Source organism: Poecilia formosa, unplaced genomic scaffold, assembly GCF_000485575.1.
Source record: "Poecilia formosa unplaced genomic scaffold, Poecilia_formosa-5.1.2 Scaffold30, whole genome shotgun sequence".
Taxonomy (NCBI): Eukaryota; Metazoa; Chordata; class Actinopteri; order Cyprinodontiformes; family Poeciliidae; genus Poecilia; species Poecilia formosa.
Genome location: NW_006799969.1, coordinates 213190 through 230987, shown reverse-complemented (window position 1 = coordinate 230987; position 17798 = coordinate 213190). Strand labels below are relative to the sequence as shown.

The following is a 17798-nucleotide window of genomic DNA, read 5'->3' as shown; positions in this document are numbered from 1 at the left end:
GTTTCTTTTTATTTGATCATTATTGATAAGCTACTTGGTTTTGTTGTTGCACCATCCGTTTTAGAGTGATGAATTGAAGGCATTTAAAACAAAATAGTATTTGTGTACAGTCCTTTTAAAAAGCTACATCAACACACTTCCTAAGTACATTACTATATGTGGGGATTCACTGCCAATTGGGGTGTAAAGAGGTGAATAACAAAAATGACTGTTTTTTGGAGTTTTGTCTTTGTTTACAAGTCACCTGCAGTCTGTGTTTCTCCAGCGGTCAGACGACCTTGGTATTGGTCTTTCTTGGCACTTCCAAAGACCCCAGGTGTCTTTTGTGTCCTGTGCCCAGACACTGTCAACCTCTGCTGCTCCCAGGCCACGTGGATATTGTTCTGTCCTGCCCATTGTGCATGACCCAGGTTCAAGGGGAAACAGCTGGCGTATCCCTCAATACGAGCCATCTTGGCATCAACACTAGGCTGATGTCATGGTCCAAGCCCCCCCAGTTCCCAGTTTGTTACAAAACCATGAAAACTGGATTCAAAAATCTCAGTATTGTTGATCGACATTTTCCGTACAGTCAGGTGTGCAAAATGTGTTGTTCACAGGAGATGAGAAGAACTTCCTCTTGAAATTACTATGATACTAAAAGAAAACTAATTTGACTGAAAATAAGTGCAAGGTACTGCTTTAAAATTAATCTAATTAGTAAATAGAGTTAATCTGGGTGAAATTTTGTCTCTTTGTAAATGTCACAAATGTTCTGAAGATTTATGAACAATCAGCATCATGAAGACCGAGGACAAAATCAGACAGCTCAGGGACAAAGTTGTGCTGAGATTTAAAGGTATTTTGCCTCTATATGACTGTAACAGACGTGGCAACACTAGCTGTTTAATGCAGCATAAAAGGTTTTAGAAGGAACAGAGGTGGTACGGTGGTCATTACATCATTAAGGAAGTTGCTTAGACATCAGCTTTAATAGTCAGCGTAGTGACCCACAGTAACTCTGGAGGAGCTGCATAGAGCCACGGCTCAGAGGAGAGGCTCTCTCAACAGGTCATGCATTCCACAAATCAGAACTTTAGAATGGTGGGGAGAAAGAATCCTTATGACTTTTATTCAATTACAGTCATAAGAAGTGCTGTTTCCCACAAGCTACTCAGAGAACACAACTAACATGTGGAGGAATCTGGCAATCGTGAGAATTGTACCATGAGACACGACTGTGGTAGCTTTATGCCTTAGATGTGCTTTTCTTCAGCAGTGACAGGGAAGCTGATGAGAGTGGATGTGACGATGGATGGAGCTTCAAACAGCTCAATCCTGGAAGAAAACTTGCTAAATGCTACAAAGACCAGGCACTAGAATAAAGGTTGACCTTCTAGAAAGGACATTGAACCTAAACACAAAACCGGAGTTGGACAATGGAGTAGTTCAGATCAATGCATATTCTTGTGGTATATTGGCCTAGTCAAAGTTAAGGCCTAAGTTCAGTTAAGAATTTTGGAGAGAATTCCAATTCAGAGGAGCTTTCCATCCAATACATTTGAGCTTTTGCTGCCATAACTGCAGCAAAAGGCGATTATACAACAGATGAACGTTAACTTTAATGTTCATGCCACACTTTTCAAATTTGTTTTTGTAAAAAAAAATAAAATACATAAAAACTAAATATAAAGCATAATTTCGTTTGCACTTTTTTCTTATGTGTCACTTAAAACTCAAATATAATAGACTGAAGTTTCTGGATATAACACTACAAAATGTGAAAAGATTTTACTGACAAGGATGCTTTTGCATTGTGCTGCATATTCGTATATACAATAGGGATGCCAACATTACTCAGTAGGAGGTCATGACGTGCTGTAAAGGCAGGAAGTGACTCCCCATTTAGAGGAGTTGCACTTCCTGTGCTCTGACTCTTCGCTACAACACTCAGGATTTCTTCTTTGGTCTGTTTTGGTCCTGATCTTACGTCTTGTAGCAACTCCTTTTCACGATTACTTGGTTTCATGTTAGCTTTGGTCAGAACACCAGCAGTAAAGATGTCTGCTAGTTGAAGGTTACAGCCGTATTGTCGCCTTGTTGATTTTTCTTTGGCAAATTAAGTTAAAGAACTGCACATTGAAAAATCAAATATCCAGCTTTTATGACCTGAGTTCTGTCCTGAAAATGGGATCCCTTTGAGTTACATTTCCTCATACCTTGTAGTGTAAATTGCTCTGAAATGAGGAAAGGAGGCCTGAGCAGGGGCACATTTCCTGAGTCATCAGGTTCAGAATACTCCGGTACCTCTACAAATGGTGATGTAAGACTCTGGAAATGGCATAATATGATTATTTTTCAAAGTAGGGTAATTTTAAGAGTTTCACTGCAGCACGAGGTTGTGCGAAAAGAATCAGAAAACCCAAACAGATCTGCATCATTTAAATTTTTTTGCAGAAAGTCTAACATTAAAAAGTTTTAATGCTACTTGCACATAAAAGTAAATGTTACGGATATGTTTCTCTTGGATCATTTACTGATCTTATGTCTGTGTATTTCCTCAGTTCCCAGAGTGTGGCTTCTTTGGCATGTATGACAAGATCCTGCTGTTCCGCCATGACTTAAATGATGAAAACATCCTGCAGAGGCTGACCTCAGTAGAAGACATCCATGAAGGGGACCTCATCGAGGTGGTGCTGTCTGGTATGTATGCATGCAAACGATTCATGAGGATGTGAAAATTTTGTTATATTCTCTTCTTATTAGCATCTCATCGTTTTTACACGTTACTATTCCTTGATAAAGTATTCATGGCCATTGAAGTGTTTCTTCTTTTTCTCAATTTTTTCACGTTACAACCACAAACTTGTTTTACTTAGGCAGCACATAATTATGAAGTGAAAGAAAAAGCATACTTTTTTTTTTGCACTTGAAAAATCTGAAATATGTACTGTATTGTTGTACCTCTACATAAAATGGAGTGCAAACAACTGGCTTTCAGAAGTCACCAAACTACTAGAGCCCACTTACATGCAATATAATGTTGTTATTAATGCATCTGCTATAGGAAAGCCTCAGAGGTTTGTTAGAGAACAATAATGAACAAAAAGCATCATGAAGACCAAGGATCATAGCAAAAATAGTGAACAATTTGTGGCACAATTTGAACTTTTCTATCTACGTAGTCTGAATGAGCTTCAGGTATTTTGTAAAGAATAATGGCTAAAGACTTAAAAGACTTGATTTCATTTACTGTTGTAAATTTAGAAAACTGTGTTATTTTCCTTCACAGCTAAGCATGAAAGGTCAATAAAATACACTGAAGCTTGTGGGTGTGAAGTCAAAACATGTGGAAGGTGTGAATACTTGCACAGCTATTATCTTAGCTGCATTAGGTAAAGTTGAGGAAAGCCCAGAGGAAGGACAAACCTACAAATGTAAAGAGATGCAGAGTTGATGACATCAGTCAAAGCTTCAGTCTGACAGTTTGTGCTCCAGTTTATGTACATTTATAATACTTGAAAACTGGCAAAGTTTTGGTTCAGTCTATTCTTCTCCAAACAAACTTGACGTCATGCTTCTACAGACTTCCAATTCAGGAGGAGAGCCGACACAAAATTCACAGAGATGTTTAATCCAACCGTTTTAAAATCCAAACAGTTCCTGGAAATGAATAGACTTGAAGGAGCTTCAATTCTCTGCCATAAATGCTCACAGCCCTTCCAGAAAACACAATTTATTTTAAGGTCAACATCAAGAACTGAGTTCAACACTTTCCCATACTTATTAAAACTAGCTGCTTTTATAAAATAACTTAACATGAGCTATAAAAGCTTCCTGTAATCACTGTAGCCAATGCATGTGCGTCTGTCTTCCTGTGCTCACCTTTGTAGCTGCTTCATAGGTGTTAACCTTTTTTCTTTCTCATTTCCTGGAATGAATGAATCAACTTCCTTTGCGAGTGCCGAGACTTAAAAAAGTGCCTCAGAATATCCATTCTGCTTTAATCTGTTCTGCAGCTCCATCTGTCTCTGCTGGGAAGCACCTGATACCACCTGTGCTGCATATCCCACTGCCTCTCCTGGGCTGAGGGGTTTGTTTGCAGGGATTTAGGCAGCGGATGACTGTATAGGTTTAGAATCCCAGGATTCCTCAGGCATCAGGACTAAGGAATGTAGACTTAAGACTGGAGAACTTCCTCTTTTTCTTTCTCTATGTCTGTGTTTGTCTTTTTGTTTCAGTCTGTAGCTGACTGCCTGCTTTCATTCCCTCTTATCTAATCTACCCTCCTTAAACTCATCTGCAGGTGTAAACTCTGAAAGTTGAGCTCAGTGATTCCTGAGCTGCCTGATTAAAACTCCTGTGGAAGATCTGACTTTTGCTACTTCACCAAAATCATATTTTTTTCAAACATTTAATGCAGTTCGTGACACTGAAACGAAAAGAAAGCTCCGGGTTCCCAGGCCGTTCATTTGATATAGAAAAAATCTGAACCTTCTCTGCCCCACAATTTGTCTCCTGTCATCTTCCGTTCATTTTCCCTCTGCTGGTATGTTGTTGGAGTCTGCGGCTGTGGGAGAGGGACGATCTGAATATCTTCCTCTCTGCAGGAGAGAGGCAGAGGTTGCTTTTTCTTGGCCGGCAGCTCAAAGAGAAAAGCGCTTGTTTTTCCTGCAGTAAGTGATTGTAGTAGACCCTTGGAGTGTAAACAGGCTATGATGTGCAGGGCGGCCCCTGGACATAGCGGACACTGTGCAGAGCCCTCTTGGCCCTTGAGGTTTTGGCCTGGCTGTTTGTCCCTTTGTTCTGTTTTTTAGCTTCTTTTAAAGCTACCAGCTGAACTTTTCTGTTAAATCAAACCAATGCACTTTAGATATAATTTATCACCAACAGAATAACTATTCTTTTATGAGTTTTTCTATCTGTTTTGTTATTTTGTTAATTGTTATTTTGTTATTCCAAAAAACATAGCTCATGTAAGTGCTGCTCAAGATTACGCGTTTACTAGAACTGTGCTTCTGCCGGAGAACCAAATTATTGTTACATGAAATCTGTTTATTGGCCGTCATCTTTGGCCATGCTTACTAGCCTGCGCATTCAAGACAGCTTCTGTTGTGGAGATCACAGCTTTAAGAGATTTTAGCAAATTATTATTTTTCATCATTTATTGTCTGTGATGCAGACCGAAGCAAACACACCTGCAGTAGATTGTTCATCAGTCAGTGATCCTAAATAAAAATGCAGTGGCTACTGTTCCTATGAGATTATTAAAGATCCGTGGATTATCACTAATTTCTAAATTATTTTTATTTTAATTTGGTTTCAGAGTTTAATTGCTGTGCTATGGTCCTTGATTATATTCCATGTTTTCCTTATTCTGACATTTGGGAGTGGGGATCTGTGCAGTTAATTGAAAATAGGTTCTACATTAATATTTTCATTCAGTTTGGAGACTTTTTGATTTTTAATGTATATCTGCTAAATGTAATTAATTCTGTGTTAAGCTCATTTAATGGTTTCTATTCATAAAAAAATAAAAAAAAAAAATAAAAAAAATTACCCCAGAAGATCCGTATGATTTTCTAGTGTGAGACAAGCACTTAACTTTTTGGAAGTTAATTTCTGGAAAAAAAAGAAAAAAAAAATGTATATTGTCTATCTGTTCTTGTTTTTGTTGATGTTTTTTTTATTATTATTTATGGAGTTTTACTTTTGTTTTGTGTGGTGTAACCTGTGCATGAGAACACAGCATGGTTTTCAGTTAAAGTTGTCCATGTTAAAACACAAAGAAGGAACTTGTGCAGAGATTTGCTATACCTTAAACCTCTATACAGTTTGTCATGCTACAGCCACAGTCTTCAATGTATTTCATTGTGATTTTATATTACCGAGCAACAAGACGTACTGCATGTTTGTAAAGTAGGCAGGAAATAGACAGTTTTCGAAAGTTTTTGCAAACAAAAATCTGAAGCGGTGTGCCTTTGTAATCAGCCCTGTAATCAACTCTGATAATCCTAATAAAATGCTATGCAACCAACTGCCTTCAAAGCCAACTAAGTAGTGAATAGTTTCCACCTGGGTGTAGTTTGGTCTCTGTTGTTCTGTGAAGGCCTCAAAGGTTTGTTAGAAATCTTTAGTGAACAAACAGCATCATGGAGAGCAAGGAACGCAGGAGACAGATCAGGGAGAAGATCCTGAAAGCAGGTATTAGCATAAAAAAACCTATGCTTTTAGCTGAACTTTGAACATCTCACTTAGCAGTGTTCAATCCATTATGTGAAAAAAGGAAAAGTAAGGTGAAACTGATAGACTGGACAAGGAGAACATTAATCAGCAGCCATGTGACCTAAGGTAACTCTGGAGGAGCTGCAAAGATCTACAGCTCAAATGGGAGAATCTCTCGAAACAACTATTTCTTGTGCGCTCCACATGTCTGATTTATATGAAAGATTAACAAGAACAAAGTTACTACTAAAAGTTGTTAAACTGGCCCAGTAAAGGTTTGACCAAAGTGTATGGTTGAAAATTGATCTTCATGAATGCTTTCCACACAGTCTCATTAAGTTTGAGCTATTGTGCAAAGAATAAAGAACAAAAATAGTCTCTAGATTATTTGCAAACCAGGTAAAGATGTACCCCAAAATACTGGCTTTACATATTATTGACTCAGCAGAGATGAACATGATTGCAAGCCACACTTTTCTGGTTTTTTGTTTGTGAAATATTTTTGAAAAAAGTGTACCGTTTCCCTTGTCCTTCACAATTATGCATTATTTGGAGATTGTAGACCGTCACATAAAACTCGAATAAATGCCGTTTTGTGGTTGCGTCGGAGCAAGGCAAATGAAAGCTTTAAAAGTACTTTAGCTGTTAACACCTTAAAATGTCTGCAATTTGACCTGGAAGTATGTAATGTAACACATGCAGGATGTAAAAATATTGAGCGGTTTTAATGAGTCCCACTGGGGTCAGTGGAGTTGTTCTCTGGCTTAAACACATAAAATATTGATTCCATATCAGTGTTGAAATCTGACAAAAGTCCAGATTTTTAACTTGCTGGTTAACTTCATTCTGGTGCTTCTTGTGATGTCATCAACCCAAACACACACGAAGCACAATTAACTGTTAGTATCACAGGTGATATATTATATTCATTTGTGTTTTTTCTTTTCTTTTTTTTTTCTTTTTTCCGTTTACACCATGAGTCTTGTTATTCATAAACACCACATACTTCTTTTCATCAGATGGAATGTTTTTTATTGTTTTTTGTTTTGTTTTTTTTTACTGGAGGGCTCATAGCAAATAGATACCACATTCATCTCTTGTGAGAAATACCCTAAAAGCAGCAGTCATGTTTATGTTTTGTGGTTTTTGTTGCTAATTAGCAGGAAGCGTTGGGACAACTCGGTGACTGCAAAGAAATGACCTGTTGTGAATGCTGCTATTTTTTCCTGTTGACATGTGACCTGCTGGAGTTTCTTTCTTTTGTGCTTTGTATGCATTTGATAACGTGATTTGGAATTATGACGTTCAAATATAAAGAACTAAACAAAGTTTGTATTTTTAATATGTTCAACATATCATCATAGAAACTAATGTGAAGAAGGCGTTTTTCATCCAGAAAGAGATGTGGGACTACAGTGTGACGTCGCTTTTGTCACCACACCAGCTTTCACTACTTAACCTCAGTGTAAAGTCCACCTGCCTCTTGTTGGACGCTGTAGCTGCTTAAATGATTGTATGGGAACAGCACTGAGAGAAAACAAAAGTGTCAGACAAGCACAGAAAAATGGGTTCTGAACTTCTCCTCTTCAAATGTTTGACTATATTTGATCAAGGCTCATTCCCAGCATTGAACAAAGTGTTTACTTTGAAAATAATGAAAGATTTGGGAAAAGAAAAGACGAAAGGGCAACATATTTGAAACTATGCTGGATTAGATTTTATCCTCTCAGATAGACTGATAAGGATAATTTGTTGATGCTGCAGATGTGATGCCCTCTACTGCAGCATTGATGGTATAGCAGCAAAGATTCAGAGCATCCTCCTGCATAATATATAGAGACATGCTGTGCTCTTCCTTCACAAGTTGATCCAACTTTTTGAAGTTTTATTTCAGTTTCTCTTTAATGTGTTTTGCTTAATGCAGCACAGGACTCTTCTTCGCCTGAAAGCTGTTTGAATATAGTTTTAGGTGGAATAAGGAAACTGAATTTAACTCTTCTTCAGAGAAGACATTTAGAAAGTGCTAGATAATGAATGTTATTGTCATCTGAAGTTATATGCATGGTAAAGCAGACTGAACAATCTTTAAAAATTTCTTTGATTCTACTTTTTTGGTTTAAGTTCTTTTGAGTTGTCAACATTGATGTTATGCATGTTTCTAATAGCAATTACATTTAAACAAGATTCAATCAGTAATCAGTCAATCGATGAAGTTTGTTTGTATAGCACATTTCAGCAGCAAGGCAGTTCGAAGTGCTTTACATCATAAAAACACAAACATTCAAACTCACAGAACACCAGCAACCATTTCAGGGTAGATCAAAAACTAAAACCACTAATCATTTCATCCCTACTCTGAATAATGCTTCACTTACCCAATTATCTGGACAGGTGTATTTATGCTGATATTGCATTACCCTATTTTGCTATTTAGGAGACTTTGAAACACATTGTGGTGCACTCGATTTCATTTAGAATTTTCAGAGTAAAATAGGGATGGGTACAAGTGCACACCACACTTTTCAGATTTATTTAGCACTTATTTCCTGCTTTGTTAGTGGCCGTAGGATGACAAAGTGTGAGCAGGTGTGAGGCAAACTGTGTGAAAACCTTTGCTTGTTACTGTGGAAAGCGTCTGCTAGATCTCTGATGGTATATTTAATTTGAAGTGAAAATAGCATAGGCTGACTTTGGGCTGAAAAACAAATACAAAGAGTTAGATTTCTTTGACAGAATATAAACCATTAGACAAAATGGAGCCTTATTACCTGAAGTTTTTTTTTTTTGAAGTGCAGTACATCATGATGGCAGAGTTAAAGACAGACTTTTATTTCCCTCTAGTTTTATATAGAGTTCCTGCAGAAAGGTTTTAGCTTCCAGTTGAGAGAGAAGAATAAAAAAAAAACAGAATTATTCTACGCTTTGAAATCTAACCATGCTTATTTCTTAGTCTAAAATGCCCAGGTAATGACAGCTTTTCTAACCAGCAAAACACCTAAAATACCAAGATATTTTTTTTTAAGTATTTTTTTTTTCTAAAGCATCCCTTTTGAAACTAGTATTCCTTACAGTGTCACATCAATGCATCTTATTTAGTTATGAGTTATGGTGTGCTGTTACAAACCATTGATCTGCTTTGCCCTGTTTTTGATTCCTTCTCATCTGTCCTCATTGCCCATTTTCTGCCATTTTCTTTGCCTTTATCTACATTTGTTCTACTTCTTTTTTATTTGACACCACATCATTTACATTCTTCTCTTTGTCTCCAGCTCAAGCCACAGTTGAGGACTTCCAGATCCGACCTCATGCCCTCTACGTGCACTCCTACAAGGCCCCCACCTTCTGCGACTACTGCGGGGAGATGCTGTGGGGTCTTGTCCGCCAGGGGCTCAAATGTGAAGGTTGGAAGCACGCACGCAAATCTGGAGGAATTTGTTAAGACTTAATTTTGTAAAAATCTTTTTTTTTTTTTTTTTTACAGTTTTGTCATTACGTTAAATTATAACTGTAATGTTATCTTATTATTTCAGTTTTTTTTTAGTTTGTCATCAGTTTTCAAACTTTTGGTTTTTATCATGTGGGTTTTTTTTAAAGTTTTGAACTGGGTTTTATTTTCTGTTCTTTTTTCCAGGATGTGGGCTGAACTATCACAAGCGTTGTGCCTTCAAGATCCCCAATAACTGTACCGGCGTGAGGAAAAGGCGGCTCTCCAACGTTTCACTGCCAGGACCATCCCTATCCGTGCCGAGAGCACTACCTGCTGAAAATACGGTGGTTGTTCCTGATGAGGTGAGCTCTGATTGAAGGAAATCATTCTAGCTTTAAATTATGCGTAGTTACTCCTTTGTTACTCGGAGTGAGGTGTTTTTTTTTTTTTTTTTCATAGCTCGACAGAAACAGAAAAGCCAGATGAGTTTTCACTTGTGGTAAATGTTTACAAACTTCAGATTTGGCCCCTTTTCAGGGCCACTTTGTAGAATCCCACTGATGCAGAAAATTGAATTTAGCTGCACTGACTCAGTGTGAAGCTTCTCAGTGAGGTCTTATGAAACAAATTTCACTTAAAGCCACAAAGGAATCTTTCCTACTGTGCATCCACGCCAAAGGTCATAAGGAAATGTAATTATGGTAATGATATTAAAAGTCTATTGAAGTCCAGGATTTTGCAACTACTAATGTTTCGGTAAAGAAATGGAATGTGTGTCCCTCCCTTTTCTGCCAGGAGTTTCCAGACTGTTTGATTTATGCAAATAAAATGGGAACTCGTGTGCTCTTATGTGGTAAAACACGGCAGAGTTAATAAGCTTTTTGTGGGCTTGGAAAGTCATTCAAATGCTCTTTGAGATCTTTTATTTTCACTTTTTAGAGACTTATTTTGAAGTCAAAAAAGACTGCACTAACCTTATTAGTGTTTTGTCAGTTCCCCGGCTAGTCAAAACTAGCTTTAAATTCAGCCAAGTGAATATGAATTCATTTTAACAAGTTTACCCCCGAAGATAAGGGTCTGCAACCTGCTGCTCCAGAGCCACAGTGGCTCCACATACATTTGGCAAAAAAAAATTAGAAAGGAACCTCTAGTGTTTTTAAATATAATTATAAGAACAAATGAAATGTTTTAAAACCTAAAGAAAGAGATAAAATAGCAGAAATGGATGGTAAAGTTTGCAGACCTCTGTTCTAAACATTCTGGACTAAGTTTACAGCTCCAAAATAAACTACTTCTCATTCACCTCTTTTGTTTTGTCTAAAATGAAGTTTAAGAATGAGTCATGACATAATTCACAAATCAGCATGTTAGTTAGCATCTTTTTCACTCTCTCCTGTTGACTTTGCTCACAAAAAGAAGCCATTTTGTAAAGACTGAATTCCCAAAAGGCTGCTCTTATTCACAAGTTTTGACAGTTTTCTTGTCCGAAAAACATAATTGAATAGCTGAATGACAATTGTTCGTTTAGGCTACAAAAATAATTATTATAGCTTTAAAACTTCTTATTACCATCCAGTCAACATAGTTGTCATCAGTGTGCTGCTTTGCCAGCCAAGCTCTAATAGTGATTAACTGCAAGATGCTAAAAGTTGAAGTTATCACGCTTTGTTCCTGTCACTGGTTTTAACTCCTTATAATGTCTCCCATCCCCTCCCAAGCGTTTGACTGTTTCTCCGTTCATCCAACCTCAGCAACAGCGGTCGCATCAGGAGGCGGGGAAGCGCATCCTGTCCTGGAGCGGCAGGCCTATCTGGATGGATAAGATGGAGAAGACGCGGGTGAAGGTGCCGCACACCTTCGCCATCCACACTTACACTCGGCCAACCATCTGCCAGTACTGCAAACGGCTACTCAAGGGTCTCTTTCGCCAGGGAATGCAGTGTAAAGGTAACACTGTGTATGAACATGTTGAACTTGAAAGTATCAGAAAACATGCAAACACCTCATTATAATTATTGCACTGCAGACTGCAGATTTAACTGCCATAAGCGGTGTGCATCAAAGGTACCAAGAGACTGCTTAGGGGAAGTGGACTTCAATGGTGGTAAGCAGTACCTTTTTCACTCCTCTGACTTGTTTAATTGGGTGATAGACAATACACTGTTAAATAATTGATGTCTACTTGGTTATTTCTTCAATCATATTCTGCTATGAGTGACAAGAGTGGTGGAGTCTTTAAAATAAATCTGTTTTTCTGGATGCTTTGCTCATATTATTGAAGAAGGTCTGCACAATTCTACTCTGTATTATTCACTATATACAACACCTGGATTTAAATATTTAGAGCCAGCCAGCCCCGGGCCCGATTCTGATACTACCATGGATATGATGGAGGTGGACAGTGGTGATATGGACGGTGGACGAAGTTTGGACGACCCAGATGAACCATCCACTCCAGACGGGATGTTCAGCATGGACTCTCCCTTCACTGACAGAGAGAAGGATGAAGAGCCTATCAAGACTATAAGGTAGGATAAAAATACAATCACATTGACAGATGGCTTTTTTTCAGGTTGATGACATAAACATCTCTGTAGGTGGCAGTGTTTACTTTGTTGTATCGCTGCACTCTGGTTAGTTCTTATGCTTTATTTTTGATGGGTTTGAGAAAACATGACAGAGACCTAATGAAACTAGAGACGTTAATTTTATTCCTCATCTTGGTCTAGCTGTTTCAGATTGTATGCTTTACAAAAGTATTCATTCATTTTAAACTTTTTCACATTGTGTGACGTTTCCCCTTACGAGCTTCAGTGTTTTGTATTGGGATTTTATGTCACAGTGGAAAAAATGTGTTTTTTTTTTTGTTTTGTTTTGTTTTTTTTTACAAATAAAAATCTGGAAACCATGGCTTTCAGTTATGTTCTCTTCCCTTCTGTCAATATCTGAGTTTGAATCAGATCTTTAAGTCTTTTGGAGTATTTCTTGAACAGCACATCTAGAGACAGAATAGATCAATCTCATACAGATTGCATGAAAGGATTCAGAGGACATGTGTGTTCAAGTCCTGCAGCAGATCTTCAGCAGTATTCAGGTTGGGACTTTATCTAGGCCATTCTAACACAGCAATACCTTTGTTTTAAACCACTTTGTTGTATGTTTAGGGTTTGTTGTCTCCCGCAGCATGATGCAGCCACTGTCTGTTTTAATGTTGTGTGCAGTGTTGTTTATCTCTCACATATAGTGTTTTGTTTGTTGTTATATTTTCTCTCATATGACCAGAGCACCTTTTTGCACACTGCTCTCCTGTTTCGACTTTATAAACGCTAATTTTGTGACTTATACTTGCCGTGTGAACAGATGAGCATCTTGGCTGTTTCTCTGATTAATGGTTAGTTTTTTATAACCAAACTCTGCCTTAGACTTCTCCAGGACGTCACTCTGATCTGTCTTCTCTGCTCCTCCTTCTTAATGATCCTGTTTGTTTACTTGTGATCTCCAACAAACTTCTGAGACGTTCATGGAACAGCTGGATTTATTCTAAAATTAAATTAGACACAGATGGACTCTATTTATTAATTCGGTGGCATGTGAGTGATGCCCGTTTTGGGTTATCAGAGTAAAAGGATGCTAAATACAATTCTTCAGACTTGTTTTTTGTGGAAATGTTTGAAAGCCACATATCCTTGTCCTCTCACAATTATGGGTTACCTTTTGTAGATCTGTTGCAGAATAAATAATATATATATATACTTAAGTTTGTTTTTGTAACATGTCGAGCAATATAGTAGTTGAAGTGTGAGAAAGCTTTGGTGAAGCACATTGCTTTTATGACCATTTTAAAGTGTGTGTTCTTAAAGAAAGTATTTAAATAAACTTGAGATGTATAAGAATTATGGTTTTGTTTGTGTAGTCCTTCAACCAGCAGCAACATCCCACTCATGCGGGTGGTCCAGTCTATCAAGCACACCAAGAGACGGAGCTCCACTGTGGTGAAGGAGGGCTGGATGGTTCACTATACAAGCAGGGACAACCTGGTAAGATTAGCATCATTGAAACAGAGTAGCCAACTCCATCTGTTATCTCCTCCATGCTGCATAAAAGTTTCCAAAGCTGCTTAATGTAATCACACATATTTGTAATATTGCTAAAACGTGTATCTTCAGCGCCTTGTTTTTCTGCTCTTCTTTTGCAGCGGAAGAGGCATTACTGGAGACTGGACAGCAAGAGTTTGAGTCTTTTCCAGAATGACACCGGAGCTAAGTTTTATAAAGTAAGCTCCAAAGCATGTCTTCTTACTGGAAAAACACACAACTTGTCCTCCACTTAAAACATCCGGGAAAATTATTAACTTCTCTGAAAATATTTCGGTGAAGTGAACTACATGCGTAAAGACTTTCTGGCTTGAAATAAAGCACAATTTAAGTATGACACATTATATTACCATATTCATAGTTGTGAGGTATGTAAATCATAGCCAGTGGGAGTGGTGTGACTCAGTTCGTGTTGCAAATGTATAAAAGCTGTAGGGTCTGTGCAGCCCACTAAAATTTCCACTGACAACCCCTTCTGTTCCTTGCCTGTTTAAGGGTCACATATTCAACAGTTGTCATTTGTTAGCTGTTGTTTCTCACTTAGCAGGTGGGAGTTTTTAGGGCATTTTAAACTTCAGAGGATTTGGACTTTGCAGACTTTGCGATTTCCCCATTTTGCATTTCCAAACTGACTTTAAAGAGAGTGCTGACTTTGAGTGAGTGACTGTAATTTGATGTGCAGAGATTGTGTGACACTTCCCTCTCAGTGGCAAGCGCAGTAGTTAGTCATTACTCTGCCACAGGGGCTTAATAATGCAGTAATTACACACCAAACACTGAGGGAAGGGAACTGCAGCCTAGACGGTAAAGACTTCCCCATGTGTCTTTGTGTTTGCTAAGAGATGTGTGCTTCTGAGACACAGACGCCCCTTTGAGTTGTGGTCAGAGGTATGTTGCAGTAGGATGCCGTGTAGGGTGCACAGTTTCCAGTTTGAATGTGTGTCAAGCAGGTGGCTCCATACGTTGCTGTTACACAGAGCTCCGTTTTTCACATTTTTAGCTTACTGTTTGAAAAAGAAGAAATAAAAACAAGGAGAAAAAAATCCCTCTCCCTTCTTTCCTCATTATTCTGTCACACCCTTCATCTTCTGCCACTAAAGCCCCAGAGAGGAAACCTCAGCGGGGACAGACTCCTCAGGGTGTGTTTACTGCCGACTTTATGTGGTTCTTTATTATCAACTTGGCATCCAACTACATTTGAAATCCTCAGCAGGCAAATTGAAGGGTTGCAGCAAATCTCTTTTTTTTTTTTCTCCCTACAAACGTTGGTCTTTGTTCTACATCAGCAGATTGTTCCGTTCAGTCTAGTTTTATTCTACTCATTTTATTTCACTATACGTTTATCAATATTTTATCCACAATTTCATATAAAATAAGCATGGCTATTTTATGTACATAAACTTCTATACAGGAACTCAAATATTGAAGCATTAACAGTATAATTTTTACAGTTGTCTAAAATTATTTCTACAACTGTCAACTATCAACATTGTTATAAAATCATATATTACCAAAAATCAAAAGAAATTCTTTGCAATGTAAAAATATCTATTTCTTGAATTTTACTATTTCAGGATCCACAGTTCTTATATACATATATAATAATAATAATAATAATAATAATTATTATTATTATTATTATTTGTGTCATTTGCAAGCAAAATTGTGGTTTACTAGGTATATCACCAATGACTGTGATAAACAGTGCATCAAAAACATATTCACAACACTTCACTTTGTCCACATTTTGTTATGTTACTGCCTTATTACAAGTTGTATTAAATTAGCAATTAGCAATATTCAAAACATTATCATGTTTGAATATGATGCCACAATCTTAGCTCACTTCTAGGCGTTTGGTCCATTATTCCTTTCAGCTCTTGTCCAGCTCTGTTGGGTGGGATGGAGACATCTGTGCAACCATTTTCAGATCTCTCCAAAGATGTTCAAGCAGACCCAAGTCTAGACTCTGGTTTGGCCATGCCTGTGAGATCTTGGCCGTGTGCTTTGGGTTGTCATTCTGCTGAAAAATGACCCGTCGCCCCGAATTGAAGTCAAGAGTCTCTGGAGCAGGTTTCCATCCCGGATGTCTCCGTACATTTCTGTAGTCATATTCCCCCTCTATCCTGTCTAGTCTGCCAGTTTTTGCTGTTACAAAACATCCCCATAGCATGATGCTGCCACCACCATGCTTCACTGTAGGGATAGTATCAGTCTGGTGATGAGTCATGCCTGGTTTTCCTCCAAAAATGACACCTGATATTCGCTCCAAAGAGTTCAGTCTTTCCAAATCATGTCCAATCAACTGAATTTACCACAGATGGGACTCTACTGACGTTGCAGAAACATCTTCAGGGATGATTAGTGATAGCAGCTCAGTTTTGAGCTTCATCCAAATGCTGTGAATACTTGCATAAATGTTCTACTTTTAATAAACTTGTAGAACACTCAAAAATGTTTCTATACTGTCATAATGTACTGTAAAAATAGAAAACTAAAAGGTTTGAGCGAATGGAGACTAATTTAATACACTTTGGGATAGAGCTACGACACAAATGTGCGAGCCATTTTTTGTGGAAGCAACAACACAGTTTAGGTCTAGAAACTGTTTCAAATTGAAATCCATCCATTAACACTTCCTGTTTGTTTTCTTTATTAAAACATGCATGGGTCCATAGCTTTATTTTTGATCTACTGAAAAAGGCATACAAATGCTTTATTTCAGATTAAAATGATTAGAATCCAGTTTAATGACGATAGTAATTGTCAAGGCTGAAATTTTAACAATTAAAATGTATTAAAATGAAATTTTCCAACGTGATTTTATATTCAAGTGATGCACAAATATAATGTAGATACACCACATTGAAAGGGCAAATTGTAAATATGTGTATTTTTTTCAGTAGTTTTGCGTCGGTTGATGTTTTTTTTTCACTTTGCTTGTTAATAAGTGCTCACCTGTACCCCTATGAAACATTGCTCATGTAACCTATACATAGCTAACGTCCTCACTTCCACCTTCATTAAGTTACGTAATATTTTGAGTTACTACTTGCATTACAAAACGGAATTACGTACATATTTCTATTCCCTCTTAAACTTTACAATGTAACCCTCCTTGAAATGAGAGTTAGATCTATTAATTCTGTTCAGGACTCTCTAAATACTCTAAAGACTAGTGTCCTTCAGTCTTTTATGTAATCTTATGTATTTCCTTATTATGCTGTTTATATATAATCTAAGATAAATTCATGCATTTTCAGTGCAAAATGTCATTCTGATCAGCAACCAGAAAAAAGACTTTGTTTTATTTATTTCTTTTTTTTTTTCAGTTTCTCTTGCCTGTTGCTCATCAGTGTGTGGCCAACAATCCTCTGCTCTCTGCTTTCCTTCATGCCTCCGATCTGATTAGTGGTGGTTGTGTGGTGGCATGGCAGCCATTTTCACCATTTGGAAGCCATAACGGCTCCGTGTTTGAAGATGAGACCCCTGTACTTGTGGCTTCCTCTGAAGAAACTCTTGTGGGGTTGAGGGGGGGGCTTTTCTCTGTCTTAGTGCTGTCACTCTGAAACACCGGACCCCTGCGCTCCCCTCCCCACTCACACTTCTACCCCCAGTTGTGGTGAGGGACAACGGTAGTTGCCTCGTCCTTCATCTCAGTGGCTCGCGGTAGCGCCGGCAGCTCATGCTCGAATGGGGCCCCTCTGGCCGGCCCCTGCCTTGTAATCAGGCAACCAGAGCACTCGAGCTGCCGCAGGGGCTGCTCACGTGACCCGGTCCCCGCTAACCACAAGCACTTCATCTGATACTCTGCGGCGAGCCATGCGGAGGGGACAGCGTGCGTCGCTGTGATCCCTCATTGGCTGGAAATTCTCTGTGTTTTTCTCCGCGTTTGGCCCTCCCTCGTTCTCTTTGATTCGACAGCGAGTTTAAAGGGGAAGGGGGAACTTTTAGTTGCGCCGAAACTGTCCTTTCAGTTTGTGCTCAAAAGACAGAGAGAGAGAAGAGGAAAGTTAGAGGGTTTGAGCTTGGACCAAAACTGTGTGAAGACTTGTGGAGTGTGTGAGTTTGTC

At 38.2% G+C, this 17798-nt stretch overlaps 1 protein-coding gene across 1 annotated transcript in view; it reads left to right on the top strand.

The window, feature by feature from the left end:
* Positions 1-17798, top strand: part of prkd3 (protein kinase D3) — a 47855-nt gene that overhangs the window by 20923 nt on the left and 9134 nt on the right. Inside the window, exons 4-11 of the mRNA XM_007549109.2 lie at positions 2544-2682; positions 9474-9605; positions 9836-9993; positions 11383-11578; positions 11658-11735; positions 11976-12159; positions 13545-13668; positions 13827-13904. Coding sequence (XP_007549171.1) covers positions 2544-2682; positions 9474-9605; positions 9836-9993; positions 11383-11578; positions 11658-11735; positions 11976-12159; positions 13545-13668; positions 13827-13904 — 1089 coding nt within the window. The remainder of the gene's footprint in view (positions 1-2543; positions 2683-9473; positions 9606-9835; positions 9994-11382; positions 11579-11657; positions 11736-11975; positions 12160-13544; positions 13669-13826; positions 13905-17798) is intronic.